Source organism: Cornus florida, unplaced genomic scaffold (assembly GCF_030987335.1).
Source record: "Cornus florida cultivar Cherokee Brave unplaced genomic scaffold, ASM3098733v1 CherokeeBrave_3.0.0_Hap2_Chr10, whole genome shotgun sequence".
Classification (NCBI taxonomy): Eukaryota; Viridiplantae; Streptophyta; class Magnoliopsida; order Cornales; family Cornaceae; genus Cornus; species Cornus florida.
The window spans coordinates 75,422,908-75,448,506 of NW_026775580.1; the positions used below are offsets into that span (position 1 = coordinate 75,422,908).

The 25,599-nt window shown below is 36.1% G+C and overlaps 1 protein-coding gene across 1 annotated transcript; it reads right to left on the bottom strand.

Annotated features, from left to right (window-relative positions):
- LOC132278601 (kinesin-like protein KIN-6) lies at window positions 1-25,599 on the bottom strand. The gene is made up of 24 exons (XM_059780429.1): window positions 24,941-25,599; window positions 24,663-24,862; window positions 24,351-24,474; window positions 24,138-24,232; window positions 22,403-22,538; window positions 19,405-19,470; window positions 19,143-19,205; window positions 18,874-18,924; window positions 18,607-18,689; window positions 18,372-18,480; window positions 15,532-15,580; window positions 15,202-15,407; window positions 14,818-15,024; window positions 14,077-14,151; window positions 13,925-13,990; window positions 7,312-7,411; window positions 6,997-7,083; window positions 6,681-6,767; window positions 6,340-6,449; window positions 4,286-4,394; window positions 3,565-3,674; window positions 1,241-1,365; window positions 1,071-1,149; window positions 1-398 (listed from the first exon to the last, which is right to left on the bottom strand). Exons 1-24 carry the CDS (start codon window positions 25,511-25,513, stop codon window positions 294-296), a joined length of 3,015 nt encoding a protein of 1,004 aa, XP_059636412.1. The 5' UTR covers window positions 25,514-25,599; the 3' UTR covers window positions 1-293.

Consider the following 25,599-nt stretch of genomic DNA (forward strand, 5'->3'; position numbering starts at 1 on the left):
TCAACAATCACAATTGTATTCACTATAATGTGTGTGTGTATATATATATAATTACATTCTCAAATTTAAACATAAGGATTCCTCCCCTGCATACAACCCCAAAAAAGAGGAAAATAGAGGACAACTGTTAAGTGAGTCCTACACACTAAAGCAAGTGAACCAATGGACAACCTAATAACTCTGGAATCATCACTTTGTTGTACCAAGTAGTACATATAACTGTTGTAGGTACACACATACTCCAAAAAAGAACCCTCCTACAAAAGATGAAACTTACAACAGTCAAAAGTGCATTACCGGGGATGAAGATTGGTCTTAAGCAAATGACGGAGATTGATGCTACCCTGAGTTCTCTTGCTTTCATCAGCTGCTGCAAATTTATTTTCTCCTTTTGTTCCCTGCAAATCATTTTTGTTCTTAAAAAAACTATAGACACATTAAGTAACATTTGATGGAGGCAGATGGAGCAGTTGGTCATCTTCCCTCTAACACCCCCACCCCGTGAGCACTTGAATAAACCCCCTAATTGTGTTGTAAGAACAGTAAAAAATAACATCATCCAAATAGAAGAGGGTGGAGGGGGAGCCAGTGTTCCTTAACTCCATCGAGTTCCTACTGTTCAGAAATCCGCTTATTCGAATGAGCTGGCTGTAATGTAAACTTGAGGACCTGCTTGGTTTGTCACACAAAAAACTGTACAAAAACTGTCTGGTCCAGTTTCTGAAAACTAACTTTTTTTTTATATGAAAACTCAGTTATAGAACGCCTGTTTTCAAATAACTGTCTTTTGTAGTTATCTGAAAACAGTTTTCTGTTTCGAGTTCTTGAGAATTGTTTTTTGAGTGACAAACCAAGCAGGCCATGATTATTCCATAGTTCTTGAATTTCCCAAACATCCCATCGAATTAAGCCCATGCATGTTGTGAGTCAGGATTAAAGAATATGAGAAGATACTTTTCAAGTCATTTCAGATTGGTCCAATAAAAATGGCAAATATATACTAGTATAAGAATGTTATGGTGAACTAATTAGAAGGAAAACGGTAAAAATTGTAGGGACAATAAATTCACCTTTGCTTTCTCTCTCTCATCCTCGAAGTCCGAACCAACAATATTCTTTAATAAGGAGGGTGAAGCAGGTAAAAGTCTCCTGATATTCATCAAAAATGAACTCAAGATTAATAATATAATTTTAAAAGCCAAGGGAAAGACAAGCCAAACTAACATCCACCCCCACTAACCTTTTGGGTTTCTCTGCTTTCCGGGGTTTGCTGCAAGAAATTAGTTTTTGCTCACTTCGTGGCACATTACTGACATCACATCCTTGAGAAAGCTTTGACTCATTTTCTGGTTCATCCAACCATTTCTAGATTTTTTTTTTTTTTTTAAAAAAAAAAAAAAAAAAAAAAAGAGGAAGACAACAAAGCCGTTAACTATTGTATTCGAAAATTTATGCTGTAAATTTCGAAATTATTAAAGAAACAAGGACATTATTCAACCATGGAAACTCAGATTTTCTTCACCAAAATTATCCATTTTATATAATCTTCACCGGTAAAGAAGTCAACTTGATAATTTGTCCATTACACCGTTCTATAAACAAAGTCTGAGCAATGAATGAAATTTCTCCCTAAATTAAAAAGAAAAGGTACAAATCAAAGTTATCATGTGTAGCTGAGCTTAATGTAAAAGACAGTCTATAACTCGACAATTATGTCAGAACTGTCAACATGCAACCAGAATGATGCTTTTAATAAAATTGACTCGCATATGACTGGCGGTTGCCTAAAGACTGCAGTGATGTCAAAAGCTCTAGTTAGCACTATCATACTTTTATCTGATAGAATCTGTCATCATGTTAAAATAGTTAGGCTGGTAAGAGCATACCGCCATGCTGGAAAATAGCATCTCACATCTATGTCCTTAGTTGCATAGGTCACCATATTAGACACCAGAACCCAGGCGCATTTCCTTGTTAATCAAATTTAAAAAATGAACAATTATGCATTTGATTAAACGGTACTGTGACCACTACTTAGCTAAGAGAATGAGATGAGGCCAAAAATACCTCAAAGCAATGCCTCTAGCAGAAGCAGTACCTTGGCACCTTCTCCATTACAAACAGAAGAATTGACGGCCATCAGATTTTGAATGGGTTCAGTTACATTTAGTAAAAAAGGGCCTTTGTGATAAGACACTAATTTGCTTTAATTAAACTAATTGAGAGAGGCAATTACCAGACCATATATTTAAATGGAACAAATAGCTGAATAGTAGAGAGTAAAAAGTATTATTTGATAAAATAAAATAAAATAAAAAATGAACAATTTGAGGAATTAAAGAGCACTAGCCATTGTAGGCTATTGAGGGAAAGAATGGCAAGAAAGGACATAGAATTAGTGAAACACTAAGGGTGATTACACGGTGTGGTCCCATTAATCAAGGGTGGTGAGGAGTGGACTGGATACAAACCTAATTTGCACAGAGTGACTGTTCTCAGGATTCAAACTCGCATATCATGCTTAACAGCCTGAGAATTTTACTAGTGTAGTAAAATTAATTGTAAATGGAAGGCCGGATTGGTGTTACACAAAGCACTATAGTTATGTTTGTTTCGACTATTTAACAGGTATCCAAATAGACTCTCGTCCTGACAAGTTACAACATATATTGAATCCATAAAGAGGGAACAATGTCTATTATATGATAAACAGGTGAATTAAATTGTCATATCAACTTATATAAAATGTTAGATTGACAGTTTCTACTAGCAGAACATTCATGTATATGATATGTAAATACATATTAACATAAGGTCTGATGAGATCAATGAGTCAGCAAACTCTATAAAGTGATCTTCAATGCCAGGGTATTAAACCTTCTTTGTATTAGTATGAAGCATGAAAGAGTAAACTGATGATAGAGAAATATCCAGTGGCGGATCCAACGGGGGGCTTGAACCCCCCCCCCCCCCCCCCCCAAAAAAAAAACAAAAAAAAAAAAAAATTTTAGTAGCCCAATGTTTTTAAAAAGAAAAAATTAGTGGTACTATTAGCCCCTAACTTTAACTCATCCAAACAAACCCAATATCTAAGCCACAATTGTAAAACAAAGGCCCAACCAAATAGGACTAAGCCAAACAAGCCCTAAACAATCACTAAGCCAAAGCACAGAACTCCTAAATTCCTAATCTTGCACAAATCAGAGAGCTCACTCATTTCTTCTCTCCCTCTAAAGTCTAACCCTATTTCCTCTAAAATTTTCCAACTCTTTAATCTTTCGATCCCTAATTCCCCCTTGTTTAGTATTAGCCCCCCCATTAACAATTCCTGGATTCTCCCAGATATCCAGATAATCTTTAATTACTAAAATTTTTCCTTGATTGATGTGCTGGAAAAGAACTCTTAAAAATTTCTTTCATGCACATAGTGTAGTATAAAACCAAAAAGAGTAATTTTTAAATCATGCGATCTGCTTGGACATTTTGCAAGAGTAGCTAGACCAACCATAAAATTGAACAAAAACAAGGGTTGTTATGATTCAAAACAAAATCATCAAAGTTAACCTTGTCCTCTTCATCCTGCAATTGATTCTCCACCATTGAAGACCAGCTGTCATCTTTAATCAAGACGAATGACTGAGAAGTGCTGACCACGGACTCAGAATGCCCTGAATCTGTAAATTAACATATAAGAGAATAAATAGTCTTAAAAGATCATTAGGAGCATGACATCAACAAAGTGGCATAACATTGAGATGCATGCTCCAAGTGAGGGACTTAGGAGCCACCAGGACAGCACTAAAAAAGGCTTCCCAAAGATATTCAGAACCAAAACTTAAAAGATTCATTACCAAAATCAACTCATATAAGTGCTATCCTGATCTATTAAAAAAAAAAAAAAAATTTAAAATACGTAATTCAATGATATTCCTATTTTTTACATCATTTAAATTTTTTTGACATCATTCATTCACATTGACTCGGGATATACTATGATTTATACACATTCAGTCAGAATTTGACAAAAAATATGGAGATGATACCAACTTGCAGCAGTTTGAGATGCCCAACTAAAGGATTCACATGCTGATTTTAAAAAAAAAAAAGGAAAACCATATATCCCTATATAATCAATAGACATTTCAAAATATAATGATGCAATACAATAGGATGTCTGATAACATCCCAATCACATTGATTTAGGGGACATTTATCTCTAATATAAGACCTAGCTATAAGACAAAAGAACTCGGGTTATCAAGAGGCACCAAAGATGGTGCATTACCGTCACATCCTTGAGGAAGCTTCGACTCATTTTCTGGTGCATTACCGTCATCACATCCTTGGGCAAATGCTAAATCTTCCTTTAGCAATACTGGTTCATCCAACCATTTCTAGATTGAGAGAGAGACACAGAGAGAGAGGAGAGGAGAGGAGAGGAGAAAGAGAGAAGACAACAAATCCGTTAACTATTGTATTCAAAATCGTACGCTATAAATTTAAATAACATTAGAGAAACAGTGTTATTATTCAACCATGGAAACTCAGATTTTCTTCACCAAATTATACATTTCATATAATCTTCACCAGTCAAGAAGTTAATAATCAGAATTGATACTTTGTCCATTCTATAGACCGAGTCTCAGCATAAATGAAATTTTTCCCCAGATTAAAAAGAAAAGGTACAAAACAGAGTTATCATCTCTGTAGCTGATCATTAATGTAAAAGACCGAATCTATAACTCCACAATTATGACAGAGCTGTCAACATGCAACCAGGAGCCTGGTGACTGCAGTGATGTCATACTCTATTAACACTATCGTACTTTCATCTGATTGAATCTGCAAGTTAAAATAATTAAGCTGTTAAGAGAATACTGTCATGCTGGACCATAGCATCTCACATGTACATCCTTAGTTTGCATAGGTAACCACATTAGACACCAGAACCCAGGTGCATTTCATTGCTAATCAAATTAAACAATTTAGCAATTATGAATATGATTAAATTGAAGTGTGACCACTGCTTAGAGAATGAACTAAGGCAAAAAATACCTCAAAGCAACTACCTCTAACACTAGTACCTTGACACTTTATCCATTACAAACAGATGAATTGACGGCCATCAGATTTTGAATGGGTTTGCATTTAGTAGAAAAGGGCCTTAGTAGTTATATGAGACTAATTTTCTCTAATTAAACTAATTGAGAGAGGCATTTACAAAACCATGAACTTAAATGGAACAAATAGCTGAATAGTGGAGAGTAAGAGGTAGTAATTGATAAATAAATAAATAAGAGCAACAACAAAGCCCGGATAAAGGAGGAGAGTTGCGTCAGGAAGCTTGACAGCCAGCGTAAAACTTTGTCATGACCAATATGAACATTAATCCTATGATAAATAATAATAATAAATAAATAAATAATAATAATAATAAATAAATAATAAATAAATAAATAAAAAACTGAACAATTTGAAGAACTGAAGAGTGCCAGCCATTGTAAGCTATTAAGGAAAAGAATAGCAAGAAAGGACATAGAACTAGTGAACGCTAAGGGTGATTACAGTCTGGTCCCCATGAATCAAGGTTGCTGAGAGGAGTGGACTGGATAAAAACCTAACCTCTGTCATTATTTGCACAGAATGACTGCTCTTAGATTCAAACTCGCACACTTGGCATCCCAAGCTTTTTACTAGTGTAGTAAAATGTTGTAATATCCATTATGGTTAAATGTAAGGCCAGGGTGTTACACAAAGCACTATGCTTATGTTTGTTATGACTTGTATTTAACAGGTATCTTCCTGACAAGTTACAAAATATATCAAGTACAATAAAAGGGGGCCTTGTCTATTACATAATCAACAGGCAAACTAAATTGTCATATCAACTTATATAAAATGTTAGCTTGACAGTTTCTACTATCAGAACATTTGTGTATATGATACACAAATACATATTGACATGAGGTATGCTAAGATCAAGTCAGCAAACTCTATGAAGTGATATTCAGCGCCAGAGTCAGCAAACCTTCTTTGTATTGGTATAGGCCATGAAAGAGTTATCTGTTGATAGTGAAATATCCAGATAATCTGTAATCATTACAATTTTGCTTTATTTGTGTGCTGGAAAAGAAATCCCAAAAATTTCTTTCATTCACATAGTGTAGTATCAAACCAAAAAGATTAATTTCTAAATCATGTGATCGGCTTGGACATTTTACAGCAGAAGCTAAGCCAACCATATAATTAAAGAGAAACAAGGAAACACACAAACATATTCATGAAGTTCTCCAGTATTAGAGTATTGTTATGATTCAAAACAAAAACATCAAAGTTAACCTTGTCCTCTTCATCCTGCAATTGATTCTCCACCACCGTGGAATAGTTGTCATCTCTAATCATGACATGTGACTGGGAAGAGCTGATCACCGACTCAGAATGGCTTGAATCTGTCAATTAACATATAAGAGAATACATAGTCTAAAAGATAAATGCAGTATGAAGTCAACAAAGTGTCATTAATACTATTTAGGGGACATATATATACAATATAAGACCCTGACAGATAAATGATCCTCTGACACAAGAAGCAGTTCCATATATTATTTCTTTGAATAAACAAAACTAATTGAAGAACAAGCAATCATAAAAGCGTAAAACACAAAAATGTCTAGTCAGACCTGTTGCATCATCATTGGTACAAGTATCCTCTCTTCCCATATCTAGTGTATTCTTCGAGCTGACCACCGACTCAGAATGGCTTGAATCTGTCAATTAACGGATAAGAGAATACATAGTCTAAAAGATAAATGCAGTATGAAGTCAACAAAGTGTCATTAATACTATTTAGGACATATATATACAATATAAGACCCTGACAGAAAAATGAGCCTGTGACACAAGAAGCAGTTCCATATATTATTTCTTTGAATAAACAAAATTAATTGAAGAACAAGCAATCATAAAAGCGTAGAACACAAAAATGTATAGTCAGACCTGCTGCATCATCATTGGTACAAGTATCCTCTCTTCCCATATCTAGTGTATTCTTCGAGCTGACCACCGACTCAGAATGGCTTGAATCTGACAATTAACAGATAAGAGAATACATAGTCTAAAAGATAAATGCAGTATGAAGTCAACAAAGTGTCATTAATACTATTTAGGAGACATATATATACAATATAAGACCCTGACAGATAAATGATCCTCTGACACAAGAAGCAGCATATATTATTTCTTTGAATAAACAAAATTAATTGAAGAACAAGCAATCATAAAAGCGTAGAACACAAAAATGTATAGTCAGACCTGTTGCATCATCATTGATACAAGTATCCTCTCTTCCCATATCTAGTGTATTCTTCAAAACTTCAGCATTATCAACATTTCCATGAAACTTTTTATGTTTCTGATCAATACATTGTAGCACATATGTGTTATTTCTGAGCCATTCTGAAAGATCCCAAAAGAAAAAACAAAATAAACTGAAAAGGAAAGTATTCAAAATCAAAAAGATTTCAAGGAAGATTTCAAGGAGGACGTTACTGATTGATTCATGGCTTGATTCTCTGCATTAATTTAGTTTGGACAATTGTAATTTATTCTTACCTTTGTTGTGTGATTCTTTACTTGTACATATTCTGTAAAATGATAAATACTCTACTCTGTGTAATGAAATCATTAAGTCAACTTTTATTCTAAAAAGCAGCCAACCGTCTCTCGTTCTAGCACGGAAGCTGAATATAAAGCTTTAGCTATCACTGCCTCTGAAATGTTATGGCTTTCTTATCTCCTTAAGGAACCTAATTGTCCCCTATCATCTTGTTGACTTTAAGATATAATCAAATCACGAGTAAGTAATAAAGAAGAAGAAGAAAAAGAGAAGAAAGTGGATGAGAGAAAAAGAGAGAGATGGATAAAGAGAGAAAGAATGAAAGAATCATTTCATCCTTCCACCACATTCTATTTATAATAACAAGTTTCAGAAATTACACATAAGCCCCAACATTATATAAGTAATAACAAATAAGCCCCTGACAACACTCCCCCTTCAAACTGGTGCAAAGATATCTATCATGCCCAGCTTGACTAACATATTTTGCAAGAAAATCTTGCTCACACCCTTAGTCAAAACATCAGCAACCTGATCGTGTGTGTTGACGTATGGAGTACAACTCAGCCCAAGACGAAGCTTTTCCTTGATGAAGTGTCGATCGACTTCAATGTGCTTTGTCCTGTCATGTTGAACTGGATTGTGGGCAATGCTAATAGCAACCTTGTTGTCATAATACAACTTCATTGACTCGCGAACAGGATAACCCAACTCACCCAACATCGTACGTAGCCAAAACAACTCACATACTCCATGTGCCATGGATCTAAACTTAGCCTCTGCACTAGATCTAGCTACTACAAACTGTTTCTTGCTTCGCCATGAAACAAGATTACCTCCAACAAATGTGCAATATCCTGAAGTAGATCGTTGATCTGTCACAAGCCCTGCCCAATCAGCATCAGTATAGGCTTCAATACGCAAGTGGCCATGATTGCCAAACAATATCCCCTTACAAGGTGAACCCTTAAGGTAGCGAAGAACATGATGAGCTGCCTCAAGGTGAGGTGTACATGGAGCATACATAAACTAACTAATCACATTAACAACGTAGGCAATATCCGGGCGCGTGAGAGATAAGTAAATCAGTCTCCCAACCAATCGCTGAAATTGTCCCACATCATCTAATGGGTCTCCATCTACATCATTAAGTCTATGGTTCTGCTCAATGGGAATATCAATAGGTCTAGCTCCAAGCCTGTTTGTTTCAGCCAACAAATCTAACACATACTTCCGTTGAGAAATGAACACTGCTTTCTTCAATCTACACACCTCAAAGTATCTCAATGATCCGAGGTCTTTAAACTCGAACTCTTTCCCTAAGAATGACTTCATTCGACGAATCTCTTTTGGATCATTTCCAGTGATAACAATATCATTAACATATATAATAAGGGCAGTGGTACAGCCCTAGTGCTTCTTGATAAAGAGAGTATGATCTGCCTGACTCTGTGTGTACCCTACTCTTTTCACAGCAGTGCTGAACCTCTTAAACCAAGCACGTGGCGACTGTTATAACCCATATAAAGTTTTATTTAGCTAAATTCTTACCATTGGCAAGCTTAAACCCTGGTGGCATAGTCATATACACCTTTTCTTCCAAGTCACCATGAAGGAAAGCATTCTTTACATCCAGCTGATGTAAGGGCCAATTCAAATTAGCTGCCAAAGAAAGAAGAACACGTATAGAGTTCATCTTGGCAACTGGAACAAATGTTTCCAGATAATCAATTCCATAGGTCTGAGTGAAGCCCTTTGCAACTAACCAAGCTTTATATCTCTCAATTGTTTCATCTGCATGATACTTTATTGTGTAGACCCATTTGCAGCCTACTGGTTTCTTACCCCTGGGTAATGGAACAATATCCCAAGTACCATTCTTCTCGAGGGCCTTCATTTCTTCAAGCATGGCTTTCTTCCATGGAGTTTGACTGAGAACATCTGAAACACAAGAAAGAACTTAAACAGAGGAGATACACGAAGTGAAAGCACGATACGTTGGAGATAAGGCATCATAAGATAAAAACTGAGATATGGGATGTTTTGTACAACTGCGAACACCCTTACGATAGGCAATAGGGACATCAATATCAACAGGAATGCTATTGGGGAAAGAATCAGGAGTATCAATGTCAATTAAGGAATTACCTAGATCAAGGGAGACTTTTTGGTCCTAGGGTGAGTCAATGACATATTTTGCCCTCTTAGTGTAGACAATTGGCTGCTTTCCCTGCTGCAAATCATTAGTGTTGGGACTAGACATGGGCACCTCAATAAGAAGCTCCCCCTGAATGAGAACAGGCAAAGGAAGGGGGCATTCACTCTAAATGGACAACGGATTCTCTACCTGTATAGTAGTCTCCCCCTGTAGAGAATCCCGAGCAGTGGAAAAAAAAAGGAACATACTCAAAGAATGTAACATCCATGGAGACAAAGCGACGATGAATGGCAGGGTTATAACACCGATACCTTTTCTGAATGGCAGAGTATCCAAGGAAGACACATCGGATTGCCTTAGGGTCCATTTTGTCCTTACGATTATGAATGTGAACATAACAAACACAACCAAACAATTTCGGAGGGACAATAAACAAAGCAATGTCATGGTGTAAGACAGAGAAGGGGGATTGATAGCCAAGAACCTTAGAAGGCATGCGATTGATAAAGTATGTAGCTATTAAGGTTGCATCAGCCCAATAACTTTTAGGCACTCCCATCCCAATTAGTAGAAAACGGATCACCTCCGTAATATGACGGTGTTTTCTTTTAGCTACACTATTCTGTTGTGGTGTATCGACACAAGAGGTTTGATGGACAATCCCGTTATCAACAAAAAATGAGGCAAGACCACCATACATAAACTCTCCTCCATTATTAGATCGAAGGATTTTGAGGGGACAACCAAACTGAGTACATACCATCCTGTAAAAGGTTTTAAAAATGGAATGAACTTCATCTTTGGTTTTCATAAGATAAAACCAAGTATATCGACTAAAGTCATCAACAAACATAACAAAGTAGCGAAAACCAAGTAACGAAGTAGTAGATTCAAGACCCCACACATTAGAATGAACAAGCTGCAAAGAAGCTGTTCTTTTATTAATACTAGTAGGATAAGAAACACGACATTGTTTGGCAAGAACACATGTTTCACAATTTAACTCAAAAAATTCAACAGAACAAACTGGGGAAGCACATGCTTCAAAACAGGAAGAGGTAAATGACCTAGTCTGTTATGCCATCGCATTAACAGATCTTTATTGACATTACTATTCCTAACACTAGATTGATTTGCAACATAAAAAGAAGTTGGCCTCGCGTTCAGCAAATACAAGCCATTATCCTCACGTCGACATCCAATCATCTTCCTCGTGTCCAAGTCCTGACACACACAGTGAGATGGAAAAAATGTTACACTACAATTCAAGCCTTTTGTAATGTGACTGACAGAAAGAAGGTTATTGGTAAACTTTGGGACATGAAGAACAGAGGATAAGGTAAGATTAGGAGAGGCAAAAACAGTGCCCTTCCCCACAATGGAGGTGAAGGCGCCATCAGCCACTCTAACTTTATCCTTACCAGAACATAAACTGCACGAAGAAAAATCAGATGTCATACCAGTCATGTGATCAGTGGCTCCTGAATCAATGATCTAGGGTGGCCCACCAGATAATGTGGAAACCTGATATACCGAATGAGAGGTACCTGTCTGAGCGAAGTTAGAGGTGGAAATGGAGGAATGTTGTACTAATAGATGTCGGAGAGCATTAAGTTCAGCCCCAGACAAAGAACTTGGTGGCCCTGAGGAGGCATGACCAGTAGAAGCAGTCTCACACTCTACAGTATGTGCCGTAGATAACCCCCTAAATAGACCAGGCCATGGCCTAGCATTCGCATGAGTAGGAGCTGGAGTAGGGCGACCGTGTAGATTCCAGCATGTTTCCCTAGTGTGGCATGTACACCCACAGTGATCACACCTCAACTTGCTCTTATCATCCTGCTTCCCTCCTTTTAGAGGATTAGGCTTGTTCCATTGTTGTGTGGCAAGAGCAGACCTCTCAGACAATGGTACTTCTGGCTCAAGCTTAGTGTATATAGGTGCAGACATAGCCTTCATTCTACTCTCCTCAGCCTGGATATACGAAAAACACATCTCTAACAAAAGTAGGGGCAAGATACCTGCCTAACACTTGAACCCTGGCATGCTCGTATCTCGGATGCAGACCACCCAAGAACTCATAGATTCGATTCCTTTCTACCATAGCATGAAATGCTTTAACATCAGCTGCACACACAGGTATGTAGTCTTGGTCGTGATCTAGCTCTTCCCATTTACCACGTAGAGTATGGTAATATGTAGCAAGAGTTTGGCTTTCCTGCTTGAATCTTGAAATCTATTGTTAAAGTTCATATAGTTTTGCAAAATTACCAACCGAGGAATATGTCTCTTCCACAACCGTCCATAACTCTTTAGCTGTTTTCACAAACAGAAACCCTTTGCTGATCTGTGGCTGCATTGACTGCAACAACCATGTCATAACTAGTGCATTATTTGCACTCCACTCTTTGAATTCAGGATCACTCTTGGAGGGATACGTGGCAGTCCCTTCGATATAGTCAATCATCCAACGACCAATGATATGCATACGAGCAGATTGAGCCAACTCCATATAGTTTGTCTCATCTAGCCTAACAGTCGTAATACAAAGGCTTGGATGGTGATCACTACTACCTCCCAATACTGGAGTCAGACTGGGAGAAGACCCAGCTTCTTTTGAAGTCACCTCTGAGCGAGACATTTTATCAAACAGTTTCTAGGTATATAATCCTCAGAAACAAAAGCAGCAACAAAATACGTAGAGAACCACCTCTCTAATACACAAACTTTAACTAGAAAGATTACCGTCTTCTGAGACGCATAAAAAAGCGACCACACAGTCGCCACACAAACCCTAGAAAGCAAAAAAGTAGACTGTACCAGAATCGTGAACGACAAAGAAAAAGCCGATGTTGTAGAACCTCGCAAACACAAAAGAAACACCAATCAAGACTGCAATAGATAAAAAAATAGGTCCAAAAAAAATATTTCGGGGCCTCGCCCCAGAGCAGCGGCACGCTGCCCCCTAGCCAACTCACCGCAGAGTTGGATCCGTGGTACGTGTAGATGTGATTAACACTACTTCCTTGCAAACAAATCCCATCTTATAATCTCTTCAAAACCCTTCACACCCACTAGGGTCTACACAAACTTGCCCTAGGGTTTCAAGTGCACACCTACAGCTTTACAAACCATGCTCTGATACCATGTTGACTTTAAGATATAATCAAATCAAGAGTAAGTGATAAAGAAGAAGAAGAAGAAAAAGATAAGAAAGTGGATGAGAGAAAAAGAGAGAGAGATGGGGAAAGAGAGAAAGAATCTGTTGACTTCCGGATTTAGATCCCTATTTTCTAGGGAAGAGATTTTTATTTTAGTTAAGTTGAATTTGTGAATATAGAAAGTAGGAGATTTGGTTACTTGGTTTTTTTCTTTTCAAATCTGTTAGTTATTAGATTTGATCTACTTTCCTGTAATTAGCTGCTAGAATTAAGGAGATTTAATTATAGGTTAGTTGTATTTTTCTCCTATAAATTCTTTGTACCCTACGGTTTCCAGAATGAATGAAATAAGGGATTACTTTACCCTTTTTTTCCTTCAGAATCCTTTCATCCTTCCACCACATTCTATTTATAATAACAAGTTTCAGAAATTACAAATAAGCCCCTGACAACACATCTCCTATGGTGTTACATTGCGACAACCTTAGCACTACTCACATGGCTGCAAATCCAGTTTTTCATGCGCGTCCAAAGCACATTGAAGTTGACTACCACTTTGTTCGTGACTTAGTTGTTGCTCGTGAGCTTCAAGTTAAATTTGTTCGTTCCCCTTCACAAGTGGCTGACATCATCACCAAAGGACTTCCACAAACTTCCTTCTTTCGTCATTGCTCCAAACTGTTGTGTTTTCCCACCAAAATTTTGCGGGGGAATGAAAAGGAAAGTATTCAAAATCAAACAGATTTGAAGGAAGATTTCAAGGAGGACGTTACTGATTGATTCATGGCTTGATTCTCTGCATTAATTTAGTTAGGACAATTCTTACCTTTTTTTGTGATTCTTTACTTGTACATACTCTGTAAAATGATAAATACTCTACTCTGGGTAATGAAATCATTCAGTCAACTTTTACCCTAAATCATCAAATTCTACATAAACATATATCTAATTAATATAAACCATTTCCTGAGTTCAAGCCTCATGAAGTACCTGATAGGCCTGCCCGAACTTTTCAACACCAAGGCATGAAGCAGCAACCACATCAGAATTACTTGCCTGACCATTAAGGGAAAAAAATCCTCAGCACTTTCATAACGGGTACTTCCAAACCAACAGAAGAGGAAAGAAGGTATCTGCCTTACAGCGGTATCACATATTTGGTCACTGTCAATGAACTCTGATTTCTTAAGGTTTATAGAAGATACTCCTGCTCCTACCTGAACAGAAATCTAACTTAAAAAAATGTACAATTTAACATACCACTAAAAGAGGAATTGAGCACAGAGATCCAAACAAAAAACTACACATACGCAGCAAATAGGAGACATTATTGTAATTATGCACTTTAATCACCACATCCACGTATAAATCATACTTCATTACATAATAGTCTAAATGTCTATTTTGATGTACAATCATGAAAAATCAACCTCATTGCATATTTTTTATAATAGCAGTAGGAAGAATTGACTTAACATACTGACTGGGAGAACCTTCCGTAATAGCATTGAAAGGACTCGAATAAATGGGAGTAAGAGTAGAAGAAATTTTCTGGGTTAAAATGTGAACCAGCAAAAACAATTTCTTTAGTTCCTGCCCATAATGGAATCATGTTTTCCAAGGCTGACCTTGCATGCAGATATCAGAAGGTCGAGACATAAAACACCCACAATTTACTAAGCGTGAGAAATAAATATCCCAAAATATAAGCAAATTCATAGAACAAAACTATACAAGTATTATAAGCTAAACAAGTAAGTTAAATGTAACAAGAAGCAAACAATTAAAAAAAGGAATGTTTCCATTTATAAAAATAAAATAAAATAAAAAGAAGAAGAAAAAGATCAGGAACCTATTGTTGGAGAAAATTGCCATTTCAATACCTCATTCACATCAGTAGATTGGCAGTGTTCCAGTTCTGGGGTTGCATAAGTTCTAGAATCAACTTTAACCAGTGGCACCTCCACTGAAACTTCCTTCCCACGTGAACAGCAGGGCTTCAAATTCCTCATTTGATTTTCCAAATCAGAACACCTGTCCTTTTCATTGGCAAGGCTTTTTCTGAGAGACTGGATTTCATTTTCAGACACCTGTTTAAATGCGAAGTTATCTAATATATTTCTCTGATTTTCTAGTACGTCCATAACCATATCAAAGCATCAGGAAAGGCACCTTACACAAACTTAAATACAGCAAGGAAAAAAAATGTCAATTTATGACAAGGTTTAACTCAAGATATGTATGAGGCTATGAGCACCAATCATTACCTCGAGTTTGTTCTTATATTGCTTCAAGACATTCCACAAAGCTTTAGCAAAACCTTGCATAATCTGATTTTCCCTATCCCTCTTTGCAAATTCAATACAGTCTTCCGCTAGGGATGCCCCATCAGTTGTTTCCAAATTAATAACTCTTGGCAAATAATCCAAAACTTTCGAAGGCTCAACCTCCTTAATCTGAACTGGAATTAGCTCTGTTTCAATCAAGCAAAGTATATGATGTGTTCCCCTTATTGGAAACCAAAGAAGTAAAAGAATGACTAAGTGGTAAAAGCTGAAGAAGCATGTGGCAAAAACTATAGGTACAATTTTAAATACCTTCTTCATGAAGTTGGCTTTTGTCTCCAGCATCCTTCCCTTCATCAATCTGAAGAAAAAGAATAAAATTAATATGAATGAGAAAGAATGCACATAAAACTACTGTAGCGACCAAAAATGATATCTGCAAAACCGAAAACCAACAATTTTGAGTCACACAGATTACCAGAGTAAAAGATTGCAGTCTGTGGTATTCTAAGATGGCGGGAAATCCATTCAGTTGTTAAAGAATTGACTTGACAAAGGGAACAAGTCATGATAAGACATGAAACATGTTTTCCCCATTTACACGCTACTACGAGAATACATAATGGAAAATCCACCTAGCATATTAGATACATATTATAGCCAAGATGGCATCGCCAACTAGCATAAAAAAGTTGAAACCAGAGAAAATATGTCTACAGCTTAGCATTGTTGTACTAACAATTAGAAGCGCATCGGCTTACCACAAGATTGATTAAAATATATTATTAAACTTCAAATTTATATCATATGACAGAGCTGGATAATAAAAATTAAACACTTGTTTCATATAAGTGAAATAAATAGTTCTTTCATATAACTTCCATTCCAGACATAGTGCATGAGCGCACATAAAATTTTTAGAGGAAGATGCAGCTATTATATACAAAAAGAGGACTAAGAAAATAAACTGTTGTCCGCAATATTAACAAATTGCAACATTATTTGTATTGGCACTAGTCTATAGAAAAACATTCTAATGCCACTTGCTCGGTACAGCTTGGAACAAATGCAGGGCAAAAAATTTTAATAGTACTTGCATTGATAAAATTCAGTGTTAAAATGCAACTTCAAATAAAGCAACATGGCAATAGAAAGGTGAAATTGTTGAGATACAAATTTGTTGAGTACCTTTGACTAGGTTAGATAAAATGATGAGATTAAAGTGGTCCATAGAAATTTTGACAGCCCAAAAGGACTGCAGAATAGCAGGTTTTTCACCAAACCAGTTCAACTTTTCACAAAGAAGAAAGCGTATCTACCACTGATGGGGAGTAAATTAAGGCAGTCTGGCTCGGGTAATGACATGTATCCACTCAGAAACACAACCAGGGGACTAAATTTAAGAATTGGAAGTCTACACTACTAACAAGGCTCCTTGAGGACAACATCACAGGATGTGGGGAACAGCATAAGCTATTAGATAATTTCCCCCTCTTATTAAACACCATTATGCTTTGAACTTGTCTTTACCTCCTATTTTTAGAAATAAAAGGTTATTTTTACAACATGTAGTCTTATAAAACAAACACGTCCAACCTCAAAAAAAGGAGGGTTGCTTGGGTTTAAATAATACTCCTCTTGAGCAACAAGTTGCATCAACTTTCAGGTGATTTGATAAATGGGCAAGTCAATGGAAGACAACAATTTCTCCTCTATGCTAGAGAGGCACAGGTAAAGAAGGTAGTCCAAAAAAGTAGACTTAGGTTGGAACCATGAAATATACTAACATTGTTGGGTAAAGGATTATAGTTGGTAGAGACTGATCATAAGGAGAGTTAATATAGTAATGCCTACAAGAAACTAAGCAAGAACAAAAGTAAAATATTATAAATACAGGATACAAACTCTACTACACACAGATAGATATAGAAAGGACGTGTGTGTAATAGTTAAGAAGAATTTAAAAGAACAAATTCTAATCATAACAAAAGAAGGGGGGGTGGGTGTAACATAGCATTAATAAAACTTATATTGGAAGAAAATATATTACATAATACTGGCACTAACACATAAAATAAAAAAATAAAAAGACTAGATGAACACGCTAAAGCACGGTTTTGGAAACACGTGGATGAAACATTTCAAGGCCACCAAATGATCATTTATTTTCTACAGGAGACTTTATAAGATAATATTAATAACATTTGTATTGGAAGAAAATATAGTACATATGATTGGCGCTTATACATCCCAAATAGGATTAGATGATCACACTAGAAGTCTAGAACACCACTTTGAACACACATGGATGATTTATTACAACACCGCAAAATTAAAAAGTTATTTAAGGAAACTTTAGTAATCATATAGGTACGCAAGAGATGGTGCCTGTTGGAGACGAATCTGAAGATAGGAACAATATTGTGAATTGTATTGACTTAACAATGGTATATTATCTATAATAATGAATACCCATTAAAAAGAGTGAGATTATTCAGTAGCCACCAGTATTGCTTAGTGCAAGTCTGCAAGAAAAGCTTGAACTGGCAACTGTCGGAACACTGACTTGAGTCTGAGTGGCCACTTCATTCAAAAATAACATCGAAGGTTAGGTCTATCTCTATTCTTCCCCCTGTAGAAGAAGTAGCACTAGGTCGAGGGTAACTCCAGGGGAAGCGAAAGATAAAAGTAATAGGCGCTGAAAATCTGAGATTGTATAGAAAGATAAGCAACCTATGGTTTAACTGAAGTTATGGCCAGTGTGAAATGGTGAAATAGGACTTTTGTGACCAATCTCAAATCATTAGAACAGAACTTTATTATCGTTTTGGTACTCACCTAATTTAATTGTTGCAAAACATGACATGATATAAGATCATTAAAAAACTGAAGAGCTCCGCCTCCTAAACTTTTAAAATTAATAGATTGTTATTTTGGTTAAAACTTAAACGGTATCAGTATGTGACCATAAATTTGAGTAGACAATTTCCTAATTCAGTTACTTGCAGTGTTACATGACACAAAATGACAACACAAAAATTTCCTAATTCAGTTACTCGTAGTAGAATACTGCTGCCGAAAAAGCCGAATATTTGATCTAAGAGATGGAGCATACAAAAATTTTGTATTAAAAAAAGGGCACAATAAAATACCACACACGCTTCGAGGCTACTAAACTTCATTCTTTTGAGCTGCTCCCTTTTAGACGTATGAAAGCGCCTCTTATTACAAAGTGAATCGAGCATTTCAACATTATTAAACCTACATGAGTGAATAATGTTGTCAGAAAGTCGTATATAATGCTCAGAAATTAAAGGATATTGGCTGAGTGGCTGTTAAAATGAAAAAGAAAAAGAAAGGAGAGAGAAGAAAAAAAGAATGCTATACTTAATTTGCATATAAGGTGAAGCCTGTCTTAGCAAAAAGGATGTATCAACATAGTCATCTTCTCCTGATTTAACAGTTAAGATCTGGAAAAAAAAAAATTGTAAATAACCAATATGACATGTTCATTATATTATACAAATTAAAGAAAATGTAAAATGGTTGAGAGTAGGAATAACACAAAGATTCATATGAGTTTCATTTCGACATCAAATCGGAGAGTAAAATATTGATCATGAGTAAATTTATACAGGAAATAAAACTGCATACCAAAGACATCCGCTTCTTGCCCTCCATATAGTCTCGTAAGTATCTGGTTAACTGTTCAAACAAAAAATTTGAAGTCAAGTCTTTCTTCCACATACGCTACAAAATACATCAGTTCAAAAGAACATATATAATCTAAAAAGAATTGTTGCATTAACTCAGTACTAAGAAACAACCAACGGGTACCACATACTCAAGGGGGGGGGGGGAGAAATGAAAAGGAAAAATAGAAAGGACTAGTAACAAGAAGACCAAACGAAAGGCATCATCACCAAGGAACTTTGGAAGTGCTTCTGCAATGGCTTCTTGGGGTTCTTCTGGTGCTCCAACAATGACTGAAAATGGAGAGAGTAATCAGTGGGACATCAAAACATAAAGACAGATGCAAATGTGCGTGTGTGTGTGTGTGTGAGAGAGAGAGAGTGAGAGAGAGAGAGAGAGACTTAACCTAAAGGAAACATAAGTGAGAAATAAAGAAAATATTTTTTTTGCTCAAACATTACAGAATCCATATACAATTTTTAAGCTACATACCCTCAAGCACAGACCGAAAACCATTGATGTGTTGTTGATGAAATTACTCTCAAGCAATCTAGCCCCCTGTAAAACAATGAAACCATCCTTGATATGTGCAACATGAAAAGAAGATTTCTTCGATTACAAACGATAAATTAGGAAAATTGTGATAATTCTTCACCCATTCATCCTGGAAAGTTTAAACGAAACACAACTTGGAAAAATTAATAATAAACAAATCAAAGGTATATTTCAAAGGTGAGAGATTACAACCTCCATCAAAATGAACAAGGTATAAAATTTTCATTTCATTGAATCTACAATATAAGATATAAATGAAAGGAAAAAAAAAATGAGAAGAACTTTTGGAACGGCTATTCTAGCAATACGAGCAAAGATAATTGGCAAACTAAATACATCACATTAGTTAATTCATATTGGAACTTCCTTGAACTTCTTGAATATCCATAAAACATTTTCAGTCCATGTTTGGCCCAAATTAGACAAAAACCATAGAGCAAAACTGTTTCAACGTTACCTTGTACACCCATCGCAAATCGCAATGTGACCATACACAGGCAAGAATGTGCATGTTCCCTTGCAATGTGCTACACTCCTCTAATACATTATTTGATGCAATAAAATGGAGTCAGTGCACTAGAAAAACACAACTTTCAGATAACACCACAACTACAGAAACAATAAAGATTTGGAGAAAAGGGTCAAATGTTCACCAGACAGTTCCAGATGTGAGAAAGCAAAAGCACCACACAAATAAGGGCCACCTGAGGTCAAAAAACAACCACCTAGAACATGGCCATACTTCCTTAATTAATGGTCTTTAACTGTTTCAAGATCATGAATTCAGTTTTTTAAAGTTTTTGGCAAATACATGCCAATATATCATGCTAAAACCTATAGAAGGTAGGGATCTCAACGATAAAATTTCTAGAGGTTTTAATATTAGTATTTCAATATAATTGTAAACAAATTGATGTCCATTACATAGTTTCAAGAAGAATCCTTACAAGCAAGCAGAAACTAAAAAAGGACATTCTGAGATGAAGAGCCAAGAAACAAAAAGAGAAATGGAGAACCAAAAGAGAAAAGTGGAAAGCGGAAACACAAATTGTATCCCTCTGCTTTGCAGTTCTGCTTCATTGCTTGATTCCTAAACACAATATCTCCAAAGTTTAAGAGCTTTACATAACTCAAACAAGATAGAACAATTTATTTTGACAACTTCACTCAAGTAAAAATAAAATGACTGGATTATATTCAATGATACCTTAATTCCACAATGAAATCGATATAAATAAAGAAGGGAAAATTACACTCACCAACCCTCACGAAAGTGAAAATTACACTGTGTTTCCCTGTGTTTTCAAAATTTACACCACAACCCCCTAACGTTTACTTTTGCATTACATTGAACCCCTTGCCATGATGGTAAAACGGTTTTACCATCTAAAACGGATGACACCAGCATCCAAACATTTTAAAAGACCTATTTTTCCCTTCAAAAAAGTAAAAAGACTATTATACCCTTCCATTGACTGCAAATTTTCCCAAACAAGCTACTTGCACTTTCTAAAACTTGTCTGAGACTCTCTCCAGAACTCTCTAATTAAAAAGTCCAATAAAATTTCTGCCTATCTAAATAGAGCCTTCAAATGATATACAAACACTCCATTGCACTTAATTTACGAGAATTAATGGAGAGTGAGACTTTCATTCACATTATCCATCCAATGATGACTACCTGGATAGATCATTGTTCTATCCAATTGCTATTGACTATAATACTAATCCAAACCCCAGTCTCTCCCTTCTTCAGCTATTTTCTCTCTGGGCGGTCCGATCTGCTCCAAAATCTTGGGTGAGCTGAAGTACAACACACACGACAATCCCCACATGGTCCAAACCTTCGATTGTCTCTCCAGTAGAAATTGTTATATTCTCCTCTGCAATTAGTATATTGTGAAACATACAAGTACAAGAAGGGGAAAGTGAAGAGGGTGACGTAATTATGTACATACAGATTAGATTTTGACAAAGAAGAAAAAATGGCGATGTTCGCAGAGAGGAATAGATTGGGCCTTATATTTGCCATTGATGATGACATTCAGCTTAGCATTTAAGGACAATAATATCATGACAGTGTAAGCTTAATGTGAGTGTCAAAAAACTACAGCAATCAGCCTCTCTCTCTCTCTCATGGTAATCATGGAAGGTCTGAAGGGTTCGCTGTGGACCAGAGTTCAACATGCTTTGCATGTAGGCACATATATGTATGTGTGTGTGTGCGTGTGGTATAGGGAATGTATACATGTATATACAGAATGATAGATATAACAGTCAAACAGTATACAGCAGAACAGTCAAACAAAATATTATATTTTAATTTGAGGTTATAGTAGTAAATTCCCAGAATCTGTTAAAATCGTCAACTGACAAGTCTAACAGGGGATCTCAGCGTAATTTCTAAAAACAAGGGGGAGGTAGCTGTATCTTTACTAATCGTCAGAGGTAAGTGTAATTTTCCCAATAAAAAAAATATGACTATCTTAAGTTTCTCTCATAATGTGCTGGAAAAGAATCTATTAGGTCTTTTTGAGTAATCAACATAAATTCATTTAAATCCTATATGTGATTTGGCACACTGAAATAGAATCAACTCAAACTAAGGCTACATAATTCAGATTAGCATAGAACAACATCAAAAAAATTTATCATCAATAGGGATAAAAATCAGGCACAACCCATGAGGACAAATGCCAATCATTGACCCTCAAATGACGTTCTTTCCTCGAACATGAATTTTTGGACAGCTGCATATATGAGAATTTTTCATATTGACACGGTCCATTGCACAAATGCCATAAAGTACATATTGATGAAATATTTGCATCCATTTCGCTTGTAGAAAATTCAGGTGCCAAGCTGATGAACCACGAATATTCCAAGTACTAACAGTATTAACGCAATTCAGTTAAATTACAGAAAAGACGCGTACCTGATTCCCAGTTCTCTTTTCTCTTTCAGCTCCAGCAAGGTCAACAATAGTCAACACAGCACTTCGGGATTGAACATCAACTTCTCCATCCATCTTGTTGGGAGAACTGTGGATGTTAATGATGCATTGTGAACGACTGCATGGAAATCAATCATCATTAAAGGGCAGTGAATCATGTAGGCAGCGAACAAGAAAGGAAAAGAAAAGAACATATATCCAACTTCCATTAAAAACAACTCTATGGTTCATTAAAGATAAACAAATTGTATCTAGAATTTTTACAGAAACAGAAAGATATGATATTTATATGTACTTCTTTTTTTTTTGATAAGTAATATTTATATGTACTTCTTAATAGCAACATTAAAAAAAAAAAAAAAAAAATTAATAATAATAATAAATTGAAGAGTAGATGTACACTTAAGGGCCTGCTTCGTTCAATTTACTGAGAATAGCTTTTTGTTCCCAAATAACAAAAAACCGTAAAGAATTCATGTAGTTGATAGTTTTTTAAATTGTTTTCTGAAAATTGCATTAAAAAAAAGTCTAATGTCAGAGAACAGTGTTTTGTGGTTGTTTTCAGTTAACTGAACCAAACAAGCTTTAAACTTTTTTATTCAAGTTCACCACTACAAGCTTAATTATTAGTATTGACATTTATGAAGTATGATGTGCTACTTATGACAACCAACAGAGAAATATTGATTAACTTACTTAGCCAGTATGATAATTTAAGATTATTTTTTGTAAGTAAGACACGTATATCTTGTCCCAAGAGAGACTTGAAACCTGCACCTCTCCCTTGAGGATGGCAAGAAAAGCCACTTATTCTAACAGTAGATTATGCACATTAAAAAAAAAATCATAGAAACTTTTCATTTTGTGACGTTGCTTTCAACATGTAAAATTCTAACAACTGTTAACAGCATCAAAAAATGTCTGGGAAACTAAGAAGATTTCCCCTTCAAGAGGTATTCTCAAACTCTATGAAGATGAAAGTTATAAGTCAAAGATAATAAGATATTATTACACTCAATCTCATAATAGAAGATCAATTCAAAAAGAAATTGTGCAGAACATATAATATGAACCCCTAGGACAGAGTTCACTGTTTAATAATAAGCCAAGACATGATAGCAAAATCAACCAACTCTTCCCTTAGTTCAAAGTTCAGGCTTCAACTAGTGGCTAATGTTACAAAAGTATAGCTAAAAGAAAACTTATTGCAAAGCCAAAAAACCCAAAGCATCGATAGCTTAGGCAGGTTTGCCAAAATAAATTAAATCAACGTCCTGTTCAGAGCTGCTACTTCCGTAATAGTTGAGTTTGAATTAATTCTGTGTAGAAATAAATGCCATATTTTGCAGTTCATATTTCCATTCAAATTTCAAACTGACATTTAAAATATTCAATGACAAGCAGAAGTTGTTATCAAGAGAAGGGGGGAAAACCCATGATTCAATGAAACTAAGATCCTTCAAAACATCTAAGCCGTTATCAAGAGAAAAGCCTTCGCTAAACGGATTTAAACATCCTCACTCGTCAAAATAAATCTTAACCCCGTAATGGAACCTGCAAAATCCATTAAATTAATGGTTGAATGCCCTAATAAAAATTTTGTATGCGTTTTTATTTATTTATTTATTTTTTTGATAAGTAATGTGTGTGTATATTTTATATCACTGATAAATATCATAGCTATGGAAACACAAATGGTAGTTTAGCTGCAATATACCTGGACTGGTTGTTTGAATTCGTCATAGCTGTGGCACGTTTTAACATTCCACGAGCAATTAAAGATTCAGCCTGCTGAACATCAAAAATGATGACCTGCATAAATGTACCAAGTACATGCACAATCATCAGTATCTCATTCAGATATACATCAAAAGAAGAAGCATGCTATTACAACTAAAAACTTAGGACTAAAAAAGAAACAATTGTCAACCTCTTGGAGCCCTTTGATCATCGATTGCTGCAAGCATAGATCACCTCCGTCCTGAGATAAATCGACCATTCTCTCCGCTTTTCCTCCCTCCGAATATATTTCAAACATTGATAGGTAGAATGACCTGTATATATAACATTATGAGGAGAGCACTTCATTCATTCAAAAACAAAATAAGTTATGCTACTAGTCTTTAATTTTCCTACTCTTTACATTTCCTTATTTACACAATGAACGATTCCTAACAATGCCATTGAGGACTTTCAAATGGAACAAAAATAGTTTGAAGGAGTTCAAAATATCATCAACTACCTCGACGACTGAATTCCACTGTCCTGGGCCAGCGAAAAAATCCGACGAAGTGCCAGAGGTACCATACCAGGCTCCCTCGGACACCCAAAAACCGTATGCGTCTTGCCGGAGCCACTTGGCCCCATTGCAGCCAACATCCCACTCTTACCCCTCATAAAGTCTTCAACCAACGGATTCACCATTTTCACGTACACTTCACCCTGCAATCAAACTTAAATTATAATTCTTTTGTTAAATCAAATTCCAATGAAGGAAGGCGGAAGAGAAAGGCCAATAACCTGAGACGAATTGGCTGTGAAGACATGAGAAAACCCTTCATAAACCTCAGATTTAATGCGTTTAACATCTTGCATAGCCGGTGGAGGACGAAGTGTCACAGAGTTGGAATCATTCACTGTGACACAAATTTCGCTTTTTTTCTTAATCTTCGTCTTCGAGGCGTTTCTCGTTGTAGGGTTTTGAGGCCAAGCGTTCTTAGTACGCGACTTGCAAGTTTGAGCTCCTTTCTTGCTATGCTTTTCAGAACTCAGATTCGATGTGAGGGGTCGAATTCTCAAGAAAACTTTGAAATTCTCGGAAAGTGGAGCTTCGGACAATGATGATTGTGAGGCGGTAGAGAGGTCTGAATTAGGGTTTTGAGGGACTTGGATTGAGAGAATGTTAGGGTTTTGAGGGACTTGGATTGAGAGAATATCTTGAATGGGAAAGGAAGGGATGTCTTGTGGGATTGAGGGAGAAGAGAGTGGTATCGGAAGGGGAACACAGGTCGACGGTGTGGCCCTCGCTTTCCGGGGAGGGTTTCGCCGGACAGTCACTGTGTTTGGGCACGGTGGAGGACTCTTCATTTCCATTCTCTCTCTCTCTCTCTCTCTCTCTCTCTCTCTCTCTCTCGTCCTTTGCCTTATTATATCTCTCCTCGCTTCTCAGTTATCTCTCT